This window comes from Phoenix dactylifera, chromosome 17, assembly GCF_009389715.1.
Source record: "Phoenix dactylifera cultivar Barhee BC4 chromosome 17, palm_55x_up_171113_PBpolish2nd_filt_p, whole genome shotgun sequence".
NCBI lineage: Eukaryota > Viridiplantae > Streptophyta > Magnoliopsida > Arecales > Arecaceae > Phoenix > Phoenix dactylifera.
The window spans coordinates 15,607,815-15,620,187 of record NC_052408.1 but is presented as its reverse complement, the minus strand read 5'-3'; the positions used below and the strand labels follow the sequence as shown (position 1 = coordinate 15,620,187).

The following is a 12,373-nucleotide window of genomic DNA, read 5'->3' as shown; positions in this document are numbered from 1 at the left end:
GATCCACCCATATTTTAAATGTGTGTGCCATTTGTCACTTTGCCATTGGATGGTGTAACCAAGTTGTAATGGTAATAAGGTCATCGAATTAGGGCCATATCAAATACCAATGTAACACATGAGACCGATTTTTGGCATAACAATGAGGTTTCTACATTGCAATTTTAAGGTCATGTATTTGAAATACAAAAATAGCCACTCTGAAAAATAAAGCGGTATATATCCGGCACTTTTTAGACTCGTCAATGGTAGAAGGCCGATGCACTGTAACTGCACATGTAAAAAAAAAATTATGTCTATGCATGACAAATTGTATGAGGGTACAATAAAACAGGTATAAACTAATTTGGATCGCAAAGCAATTTTTGCAGAAGAATTTTGTATTCATGCATCCGCAAGAGAGCAATAGAGGAATTTTCTGTTGGACAAAATTACCTATGAATGCTCTTACATGATCGGGATGCAGCTCGTGTGATTTGTTAATGCATGACGATGCCCAAGCAAATTCAATGCCCTATTACAGTGCTAAACAAACATAGAAAGGCCAATTAGCAGCTTAAAATTTAACAAGAATTCCTTACATATGCACGCTAAAAGATCATGCATTTACTATTATTAGCTTAAAAATAGAGTTTTTTTTGCATGAATATTTTTCTACAAATTTAAATTTGCATGAATATTTTCTTAAAATTTATATTTATTTCTGTACCCTCATAAAATACTGTTTTTGCACAAATGCCTATATTTAATTAAAAATAAAATAAAATTTTGAAATTATTTTTTTTGTCTTTCATAAATAGTTTTTTCACATCTACTCATAAAAAATATTTTAGTCATTTTAATTTGAAACGATTAATTTTTTAACGGTATTAAATGGTGTAGGCACATATGCAAAAATAAGGATAAAAAAAAGTAGAATAACAAAAATAAGTATTTTACTAAGTATACATATAAATATCAATTTTGGGTGGATATTTATGCAAAATTTGATATTTGGTGGTATTTCTGTAAAAAAAAAACCTTGATAATAACGGTATCAAATGGCGCTTAGTGCAACTTAGACACGTGGCAGAGCAAGTGATTTCCTGTATTTCTCTAGTGACACGTGCAGATACAATAACAGTTAGTCAGCAGTGCCGGTCAAAACCCATCCGCCCGAATCGTCACCACAGAAATGGAATAATACCGTCAGCTCCCAGAATGTCTACCGTCCAAATAACATACCTTCCATATCTATGAGAATCACCAGCCGTCCGAATACTCCACCTCCCGCTCATCAAAACGGCGAACCAGCATCAAGGTGAACCCCCGAATTCAAAAGCGCGCTCCTCCTCGTGCCTCCGCATCCGGCGTCGCCGAACGCACGTCACCCTTCTTCTCAACTGAAGAAAATAACAAAAAGAAAAAAAAGGTAAAAAAAAGCACCACCACTATCACCGACGGGTGACGCCCTACGCCTCACTCCAGTCTCCAGAAGCCCGGATCCAGATCTCCACACCACTAGAAATGGACGACAACGAGCACTGAGCCAAACGAGATCCAATCCAATCCCGTTCCCTTCGATTTCTTGATTTCTTGACGACGATCGAGAAAGTAAGAAATAAGGAGCGATGCAAGGGCGGCCGCTGCCGAGCCGGACGGCGAGTTTCCGGGCGGAGAGCCTGGGTCAGAGAGCGCTCCATCTCGTGGGCAACCTCGGCTTCGCCCTCTTCGTCCTCGGCGTCCTGGCCTTCACCATCATCGCCGCCACATACCACCCCGACGACCCCCTCCTCCACCCCTCCTCCAAGCTCACCTCCTTCCTCACCGCCACCTCCTCCGCCACCTTCCGCTCCGACGAGTCCGTCCTCCGCACCGGCGAGGACTTCCTCAACGCTTCCGCCGCCTCCGACGACGATCCCTCCCCCGCCATCCGCCTCTCCGATGTCTCCCCCACCGCCGCTGGCGATTGCGACGACAAGGGCGGCCCTATCGACTGCAAGGACCCGGAGGTCTACCACGTCATGATGCAAGCCTCCATCGAGACCTACCGCAACAACCACTTCTACCGCTTCGGCAAGCCCGCCCCCGGCGCCGGCGATGGCCGCACCTGCGACATGGCCTGGCGCTTCCGCCCCAAGGACGCCAAGCGCGCCGCCTTCTACAAGGACTACCGCCGCTTCGATCTCGCCCGCGGCCCCAACTGCACCTACTCCGTCGTCAAGATTGGCGATTACCATACCGGCGTCAACGCCCGCAAGAAGAAGAACAAGCTCAAGGGCGGCCCCTCCTCTGACACCCTCTCCTCCTCCTCCGCCGACGGCTTGGATCCCAGGAATGGCGAGAAGCCCTTTGTTGTTCCGGTCGTCGGCGAGGCCGTGAACGACACCCTCCCTGTGGTGGAGTCCGAAGGCAAGTTCAGCGCCGGCAAGTACCTCATCTACACCGGCGGCGGCGACCGCTGCAAGCCTATGAATCACTACCTCTGGAGCTTCCTTTGTGCCCTGGGAGAAGCCCAGTACCTGAACCGAACCCTCATCATGGATCTCAGCATCTGCCTCAATTCCATGTACACCTCCACGAATCAAGACGAAGAGGGCAAGGATTTCCGGTTCTACTTCGATTTCGAGCACTTGAGGGACTCGGCGTCGGTCCTTGACGAGCGCCAGTTCTGGAAAGACTGGGCCTTGTGGCAGAAGAAGGACCGGCTGGGGCTCCACCTGGTGGAGAACTTCAAAGTCACGCCCATGAAGCTGGCCGAGGTGAAGGACGCCCTCATCATGAGGAAGTTCGGCGCCGTCGAGCCTGACAACTACTGGTACAGGGTCTGCGAGGGGGAAACGGAGTCGGTGATCCAGAGGCCATGGCACCTCATTTGGAAATCTCGCCGCTTGATGGATATAGTCTCCGGTATCGCCTCAAGGATGAACTGGGACTTTGATTCGGTTCATGTCGTCAGAGGAGAGAAGGCCAGGAACACCGAGCTCTGGCCTAATTTGGCAAGGGACACATCCCCTGAGGCTCTACTGTCGACACTGGGGGAGAAGATTGATGACCGGAGGCACCTCTATATCGCTACAAATGAGCCTGATACCTCCTTCTTTGATCCATTGAAGGATAAGTATATAGTTCATTTCTTTGACGATTTCAAGGACTTGTGGGATGAGAATAGTGAGTGGTATACAGAGACCCAGAGGCTCAACATTGGGATTCCGGTGGAGTTTGATGGCTACATGAGGGTGGAGGTTGACACCGAAGTGTTCCTGAGGGGCAAGAAGCAGATTGAGACATTCAATGATCTCACAAGTGATTGCAAAGATGGGATTAATGCTTGCCGCACAGATTCCTGAACTACTGATGGATTCACTCGGTATGCAGAAATTTTGAAGAGTTTTCCTTGTGTTAATTGCTTTAGTAGATTTGCTGAAGATTCCTATGGCCTTGTAAGAAAATTTAATTCTTGGTGTGATAGGGGCTGCTATGCTCTGCCTACAGATTGGTAGCATTCTGATGAATTTATTGTCTAGCAAGCTTACCATTTTCTTTTTGAAATTTGAGTTGACTATATTAGTTGAGTTCTTTGGATACAATGGCCTTGTTGTTGTCCTCAATGTTGGAGCAGCTAATGTGTTTCTGTTATGCTGATTGCCATTGATGGCAATTTGTTGTTGGTCATGGTACTCTTACATCATCTCTTTTGATAGCTGCCGCTTTAGTGAATATTGGAAGCTTTAGTTTCTTTCCAGAGCAGGTCCCTAGGTTTTTCGTTTTCTTTTTCCTTTTTTTTTTTGTTTGTGGTGGTGGGTTGGGGGGGGGGGCTGCTTGGTGTCAGCCATCAGAAGCCGACATCATCATTGCCTAATATTGTAATATCTTTATTGCAAACAGTTGTAACTATTTTTGGGGTTTTTGATAATAAACAACCTGAGTTGGATGCACGTATGCTAATTGGTGAATATCTAACATTTGTGGTTAACTCCTTTAGTGAGCATCTAATGTTGCCTGTTTATTTAGAGTATCCAAGTAAAGGAATGGAAAATTGCACTGAGTTTGGGATTATTAGCACCTGGTCGGGCATCTGAAAATTCTTTAGGCAAAGCCTATTTCTTTTTCAAATGTCATGATATTTTTTTTATTTAATTTAGCTTTGCACCTGGGTATAGATTTTTAGTGCAGCTATGAACAGAGCACTCCTGTGTATAGTTGGTAGTAGTGTTATATGTGTGCAATTTTGTCTCTTTGGACCCTTCTTGCTGTATTACTGCTGTTGTGTACTTTGACTGGTTTCCCTCATGGTTAAGTATCAAACTTTTGTATTTCTCATCCTTTGCCCATAGCGTAGTAATTGTTGAATTTGGGTCTAGTTAATTCTGTTTCGCTTAAATCAATTGCATTATCCACCATAAATTTTAGTTCTCATGAGGATGATTATGCTGGCCACTTTGCCTTCGGACATTCTTGGGCAATTAATTTTTGCTTTGACATTGTGTGCTTTCTTGAGAAGTCATCTGGCCTGGTGCTAGGACGTGGATTGACCTGCTTTATGGCTACATTGCAGTCTTGTTATGTGCTTGTCCCTTTATTGATTGTTTTTGTCATAGATATCACTTTGTCGTCTCTACAATGTCATGAAATTTGCCTTTTACACACTTTTCCTTCATATCTTCCACCATGGTCTATCTTAATACGTCTTCATCTGTTTGGCTATTCTTCTGGATGGTGCTCAAGTTTTGGTCATATGTGCAAATTCTATATTATTTCTTATATATTCTGACTGTCATAGGACTCCCATATATTCTATTTTATTTAACTGGTGCATTAATGTTGATGTACCAACAAAAGGAAAAATTAACAATTCATTTATTGCCAACATGCTGCCAAATTCAAGAGCTGTATAAGCTATCTTTTAATATTTGCATCGGAGATTGTAAGCGAGGAATCTCGTAGATTATTAAGGAGATGTCACTGCTTGCTTTAAATCAAATTGTTGTCCATTTGAGATAGCATGGGAATTTAAGGCAAAACATTCGCCATCAGAGAATGCACAAGAATCTGTTCTGAATGGAAAATGACGTTCTGATCATGGCAATCACAAGATGAGGCTTCCTTTTCTTTGTGATTAGCTAGTTAATCAAAGTATGAATTTCTTTTTTGATTAAAAACATGTGATACCCATTTCATCTAAATTGTACATATATTTTGGTTATTATTGTTGTGTCATTTTTTTAAGTATGGGAGAACTATTTATGCAACTTGGTGAAGGCCAAAACTTCCTCTTATTCTGGCTTTTGCACAAGTCAAAAATTAAATGATTTCTCTTCCCCACATTCAATTTTTTGGTGGTTTTATGATTTGTTTAAAATCCTGTGCAAGATTCATGGCCGCTAGACTTCATTGCAAGCCATCAAGAAGCATTTCTTGCAGACAGGTGGGGGTGCTGATGAGTGTTGATTCAGCGATGCTTCAGTAGGGAGCCTTCTGTTGTATCAACGTGTTAGATCTAATTGCCTAGCATGGAGTTTTTCACAACCAATATTTGGTGTCTAAGACACTCTTTATACATATTTTAGTGTTTTACAAGTTATTTTTAATCTTTTCTCGAGCTCTAATGAATTTCATAATCACAAAACATGTCTAAGTTTTTATTTCTTTTCATTTGTTTGTTTGGTAAATCATTAGTTCATGCAAGCTATTAATATGTGAAGTATTGACGATGGTTTTAGAAAATTTTGCAGGTAGGTGGGATGTCAGTTTGGCAAAAATATGCAGAGGTAAACATCTGACTTGGTGTGTTATCGTAAAGCCATAAACAGACACTTTAAAACAAGTTTCCTGGAAAATCACAGGTTTTCATCATTGTTGATGATGTCCTTTATTAACTAAGTAGCGCGGTGGTACACTGTTTTCCCCTCATCCACAAATGTTGGGGTTGACAATGTTGTGGCAGGATGTCATTTAGCACCAACACCATCTGTTATACAGTGAAGGAAAAGAGATCAGGAGGCTGATGCTTTGGTCAGCATTCCTTCTCGCAACAAGATCTTTAAAGCTATGCTGAAAGATCTGAGACACTGCAACACTGCAGGATGTTCAGTTACTCCGAGTTATCCCAGCAGAACTTGCTCTGTTTGGATGGCTAAGGCATCATGTTGGGAAGGTTATGAGGCAGCTAAGGCTTGTATAGACACACAAAATTTGCAAACCAAATATTGTTTATTCTTCACCTCTAAGATTCTTCTGGTTGTCATATATGATTTTCTTTGTTGAAATCAACATGAATAGAAACTGCCTTGATATCTAAATTGGTTATCTCTAAGATCAAAGCATGGAGCTAGCTTTATTAGATGTTGTGTCTAGCTTTTGTCACCATATAAAGGGCAAAGATATAATTAGACCAACATCTTTTAAGATTGGATTTTTTGCCAGCTTGTATAATGATCGAGTTTCATCTGCAGAGGATCTTTCTTCAATAAATCAGATTTGAAGAAAGAGGAGCCATTGAAAACCTAGAACCTTTCTTCCTCTTTCAATAAATCGTGTGTTAAGGTGTGCGCCCTCTTGCCTCATGAAGAGTCTTGCAATGCTTTTTGAATCACAACATTCTCTCCTGTAGGTGAGTGAGGTTTTGCACTTTGTACATATCTTCTCTTCATTTATTTTTCTGTTCTTCATAAATTAGATTATATTAGGTCTGTTACTTAGTTATGGGTGATCAGAAGAATGGACAACATAATCTATAGTGGCTACCGCTGTGCTGTCTCTGCAGAAATAAATCTAACCTTTATCACAGCATAGCATAGTTTTCCATTTTGTGTGATAATTTGGTTGTCAATACTTTATTACCTCCTGGTTCTTACTATTGATGATATTTTTGTGAAAGCTCTTTCATATGTCATTAAGTGTTTTTATTGGTTCCATCATGGAGAAATTAGGGAGAGAAAAAGGAAAAAACGGGAGAAGGAAACAGAAAAATAGGGAAAGGAGGGGAAGAGAGAGCAAAGAAAGCAGAAAAAAATGAGAAGGGGAAGGCAATTGGAAGGGTTACAGATGCCCAGTCTGTTAAGAGTACCTCTCATGCTGTGATTCTGAAGGCTCTTAATCAGCAAAGGAGTTCTTCAGATTGGGAGATTTCTTGCCAAGTGATGTTTATGCTTGCTGTCACCCACACCTGCAGCTGAACAGTCCTGTGAATAAGATTGGCAGGGATTATAAGATTTTTACTTAAAGGTCTGAGTCTACAGGTGTATAGGGATAGAAGTAATAGAAAAGTAAACCCTTCCAGCATGTGAAGGACAAATTCTTGTTGTTCTTTTGCTTTTGGATGGATCAGTGATTGTGGAAGGTACGAGTTGTGAAGATGTTGGTGGAATTTTTCAGTTCATGTGAACTGGTCATCCATCCATGGAAACATGTAGTTGATCTTTGCTTCACTACAATCTAATCAAGGCACTAAATCATTGATCACTCTTTTCCATTCCTAACTGTGTCATATGTTTTTGAAGGCTGTGAGCCTTTGACGTTAGTTTGCGCAAAGTGTAGGTTATTTCACTAATTGTGGGCACAGAGATAATGAATGACTAGGTTGAGAGTGTGTGTGTGAGAGAGAGAAAATTGCAGATTGTCAATAAGAAAATAATGATCTAGTGGGCACTAGCCATCAATGTAACTTTGAAATTCATATTATACAACCAATGGTTCTCCCATCCCTAACTCTTCGCAAGGTATCCTCCTCTAACATAAATAAACAAGTGCACTAGCCAATGTTCAATTTCTTCTCTTCGTCGGATCACTCAACTTTTGATAAATCTTTTCAAAAAAAAAATCATCTTTGAAATGTTTTTCTTAGGCTTCCTTGAGCCTCTTTTACTTCCCTCAGGGAAAAAAATGCAATGTCTCAAGACATGTTGGTTATCTAGTTTGGCAAGCAACTGATTAAGGTTATTCACAGATGTTAAGAGCTTAAATTCCTGCCAAAAATAACTACAACAAACCTGAACTTTTTTGACATGCAGCAAGTCACCATTCACCTTATTTGTGAAATCCCAGCCTTTGAAAATCAAATATACTTTCTCTTTAACACACACACGCGCGCGGAGGGGGAGAGAGAGGAGGGTTTCGTAGATTGAATCAAAGTTGATACTGTTCTAGCCTTCTAGGGTACTGTTATGCATGATTGTTGCTATGGTTGCAGTTATATTTCGGATGCTGTATTTATGTTAACTACTGAAACTTTTATCTTTTTCTCTGCACAATCAGATGAAGGCGATTCACTTAATTAGCTTTTTTTGGTGGTGGTTACCAAATATTGTAATGTTGTCAACTTAGTTCGTCTTATATTAATTCTTCTTTTTCTCCTCTCAGCATCTCAGCACATAAAGATAGACTTGCTGATCTGATCTGGGAAGAGAACTTCCTCAAATGAAAGAACTGTAATAAAGAAATGCAGGAAAGTGGATGGGAGCATTTTACCCCTTGATGTCGTGGCTGAGATTATTCAATAGCTACGTATGAAGATAATCATAAAGTTCAGGTGCATTTGCAAATCTTGTTTTTTTCCCCTTGTACTAACACTTAACAGTCTGAGTGCAGCAATAGTTTTAATTTGTTGACTTTTAGACTCTGCCGTGCAATTTATGCAGTCCTGTTTGTCTTCCATGCAACTTGTATTTCAGTTGATTGAGGTTGTGCCTTGGATTTACTGCCCTTTTACATTCTATTGGTTATAGATTTTATAGTTGATTCTTGATTTGATGGTTAATTGATGTTTAATTTCTGATTTATATTTAAGCGTGTACAAAGTAATAATAGTTGCATGTAAACAAGCCTAACTGCAGAGATATTGAGCTTATATGGGCTAAACTCAAAACGATCGTCAAACAAGTAAACAGATGTTAGGTTTTTTTAAATCTTCTCAGGTAGGGTTGAATGTTCTTTTGGCATTACCTGAAAAATTCGATGCCTGGTTTTGTTTGTGCACTCCTTGCAAAGGATGCATCAATGGGCTGGCCAACAGGAATTCTGCCATATGAGACTAGTTTACACTCTGCTGGTTTTCTAGCGATCTGTGGTATCCATGGAGTGCGAGCTTGATGCTCTTAGGTGTGAATTCGAGCATCCATAAGATATTCTTTTTTTTTTCTTTTTTTAAATAAGTATTTTAGCAAAGACAGAGACTTACTAACAACAGAAGAAGACTGGCACACAAGTATCAATAATTCAATAGCCATTTGTTAGATGGTTGAGATGCCGTCAAATGAAAGTTGTGAACTAATGATATTCTTAAGAGAAAAATGTGATGCAATTGCTAGTTTTATTACTAATCAATACTGTTATTATTTGTCTAAAAATAGTACGTGCACTTCATCAGCTTGTGGGACAAAATGTAATCAGATAATGAAACACCTCGCTGCTGCAGTTGAACATCGCGCTTTATATCATACATAAACTCTGATAGTAGAAGGGTGTGTGTTTTTGAAAAGCCGACTGTAGTTGGCGGGCTTACACTGGTCTGTCCTGTCATACTTCCCTCTATAGCAATTAGCTGGGTCACCTCCCCTCCCTTTTCCAACATCTCAACATGGTATGCCATACCGGTTCGGATCAGGTAGTACGAAGCATACTGTACCGTACCAGTTCAGTAGCAGTATTCGGTATGGATGACGTATCCATGCTTGGTATGCCAAAAAAATTCTGTATTATACTATACCAATACCGTGCTAGTGTGGCACCAGTATGGATCCGGTCTTGAGGCATCAAACTTTGACCCTTAGCTTCGGTGGATAGATAGCATTCACATGCAAGCCCCCATGCCACACTGCGACGTCCTCGGTGGCTTGACAGAATCTGGCATGTTGAAGCTGAGAGCGAGATTCAATGCATATCTATCTTGGCCACGGCCAAATCCTTTCAAGAATACCACCAAAGTGATGGGGTGACAGCGGCGGCAGATACTTGCAATATAGGTTGCTGGTCTTGCAGCTCGCTGTTTGGCATGTTGGCCGCCTTTTGCCATCGCCAGTGCACTTTGTGCGTGCCCTTATAAATCCAGACCACTCGGGTTGATAAGCAAGGTTCTCTGCATGCTGCTTTGGAGCTCGAATCCAGTCAGGTTCTTCGGTAGCTGAGGATGGTCCGGACTGTCTATGGTCACTGGTCGGCCGTGGACAAGCAATTGCTGGTTATATTTAGGATTGATGTGTTTGTAGCTGATGATGCAAACTGTTGATTGACTAGCATAAGGTTGTTCTGACAAAAGAGAATAGTATAAGGTTACAGAATTTTAGCTATGAGACTAGTATTTGAAGGTTCTAACCTCCAACAAGGAAATCAAAGAAGATGACCATGTCTTTTACATCCATTATGGAGGAGCTTCTTGTGATTGGTATGCTGATTGAGAGGATTTTATAGGAGTTTGATCTCTGAATTGCAATTTAAAGAATGGAGAGGGTAGGGTTGTCCAAGGTGGAAAAGGAGAGTATTCCAGAGGTTACCGTATTGTGAGTCGGAGTAAGAATAATTTTGCTGTCACATTAAATAAAGCAATGCTCTGTGGATCATTTTTCGGATGTATCCTGTAGCATAGCTCATGTCTCATGCACCTAGACTCCTGAAAGATATTTAAATTTTTATTTATCTGTGAATCCAGATGATGTTAACTGATAGAAGCTAACTTTAGCTATTCCACGAGATTTCTCTTATAAATGGTTTGCCTAATATTGCTTATAAAAAGTATGAGCATATTTTGAAAGTTCTGGAATGGTTTAATTTACTGCTATTGAAAAAATCTGAATTTGGTTGTTAATTCCTTGTTTGTATTTCAAACAAATCTGTGGCTTGTTTTAAGCATAGTTTAGGCAGTAAAATTTAATGACTATCATAAAAAGGCATCAAAAATAAAAGTTTTGGTCAAGATTCTTCATTATTAAATGGCAGCCAGACCGGATATAAAAGGTCCTTCAACAGTGATTTGATTTGCTGATTAGTCCAGCGACATTATTGATTAGAGTGTACTAAAAACTTTGGTACTTCAACATGGTAGTTAAAAAATCTGAAAAAGAATCAAGCAAGCATGCTGTGCAAGCTTAGCAAGTGCTGTATCATTAGCAGTTCATTTTTATGTTGTTCTAGTCTCCCGTTTTTATGCGTTTTTGTTTTCAATGGTCTATAGTTAATATATTGCTTACATTTATAAAGCTCTGTTGAAGACTCTGCATGGTCAGTCCAAATTGCTATAACAGATATAGGCAGGCCCTATCCAGCATATACCCCAAGTTTAAATTTTATACAGGCCAAACCCAAGGCCCAGGCCATCACCCCTTCAGCCCGATGCCCAAATAGAAATAGATGAGAGTGATTTTGGTTAATTGGCTAGCCCTTTGGCCCATTTTAAGTTGCCCAGCCCAGCCCTAAGCCAGCCCAACTCGGTAGAGCCTGGCTTATTAGCAGCGTTAATTGCTGCGGAAAACAAAGAACTTGTTTCTGCTAATATGTATGATTTTGCTCTTGTTCATGAAATGCATAATTTAATCTGGCACTATAAAATATCTAGTTGAAGGTCAAGCATACCCTTCTGCAGTTTTTATCATGACAAGAAGGCCTTCTTCTATGTGCCTACCTGTGCAACCCTCCAGTTGTTTCTTTTTTGAGCAAAACCCTGCAGTTTTTTCTTCTACATGCCTACATACATGCATTCACTGATTGATTTCTAAGATCAGAATATGACTCTAAATTACAAGGACAAACAAAATCATAAACCTTTTTCTTTTTATGCTGATTGCCCGGGCAGGAGTTTCAGAATTTACCTTTTTCTTCACGCACTGTCCTCTGGATCATGCAACCAAGGAGAATGGTTGCGCGCATTTGTTGCTTACAACTAGGTTTTCTGCCGAGACAAACATTTTCTGAGTTTAATACTTCCGATGCCATTCATTTCTTGATTACTCTGCACACACTGAATTTTTCAGTCACACCTCCATATGCTGAACCCAAAGTATTCGGCCTCAAAAAACTCCTATACTTGCAGATTTGAGTACATAGCATCTACAACAACGCATACCCTTCACTTCGAAGAGGGGTATATGCCGGAATATGTTTTGCAAGTTCGAAGGTCTTAGGCGAATTGGATTTGGAGGTTATCTTCTATTATCGGCTTAACTGGTGAGATTCTAAACAGAAAATGTCTTCTAAAAGTTTCAAGTGCATGCATGCAGGTGAGTGTCTTAGCTTAGCTTCCTACTGTTTTGTGGAACAATATGGCTGATTGTAATTGTGATCTACCTGCTTTTTAGTACCCTCATTACCTAGTTAACAAGTTCCATGTCACTTGCTGCGATTTTTAATTATTGTTATTTTCAGTCACTATACTATTGTCTGTTTCCATTTAATTCAAATATCT

General features: G+C 40.5%; 1 protein-coding gene across 6 annotated transcripts; it reads left to right on the top strand.

The window, feature by feature from the left end:
• Positions 1-1,224: 1,224 nt before the first annotated feature.
• LOC103705500 lies at positions 1,225-12,272 on the top strand. 6 transcript variants are annotated; one of them, XR_003385350.2, is made up of 5 exons: positions 1,225-3,349; positions 5,703-5,750; positions 6,435-6,592; positions 8,341-8,509; positions 12,002-12,272. XR_003385350.2 is itself a non-coding variant. In XM_008789231.4 (2 exons), the coding sequence occupies exon 1, from the start codon at positions 1,611-1,613 to the stop codon at positions 3,327-3,329; it is 1,719 nt and encodes a 572-aa protein (XP_008787453.2). In that variant the 5' UTR covers positions 1,226-1,610; the 3' UTR covers positions 3,330-3,349; positions 8,341-8,667. The 6 variants fall into 6 exon arrangements, 1 of the variants encoding a protein (XP_008787453.2); XR_603793.4 differs by having other exon boundaries at positions 1,226-3,349; positions 5,715-5,750; XR_005506744.1 differs by lacking the exon at positions 6,435-6,592 and having other exon boundaries at positions 5,715-5,750.
• The last annotated feature ends 101 nt before the right edge of the window (positions 12,273-12,373 follow it).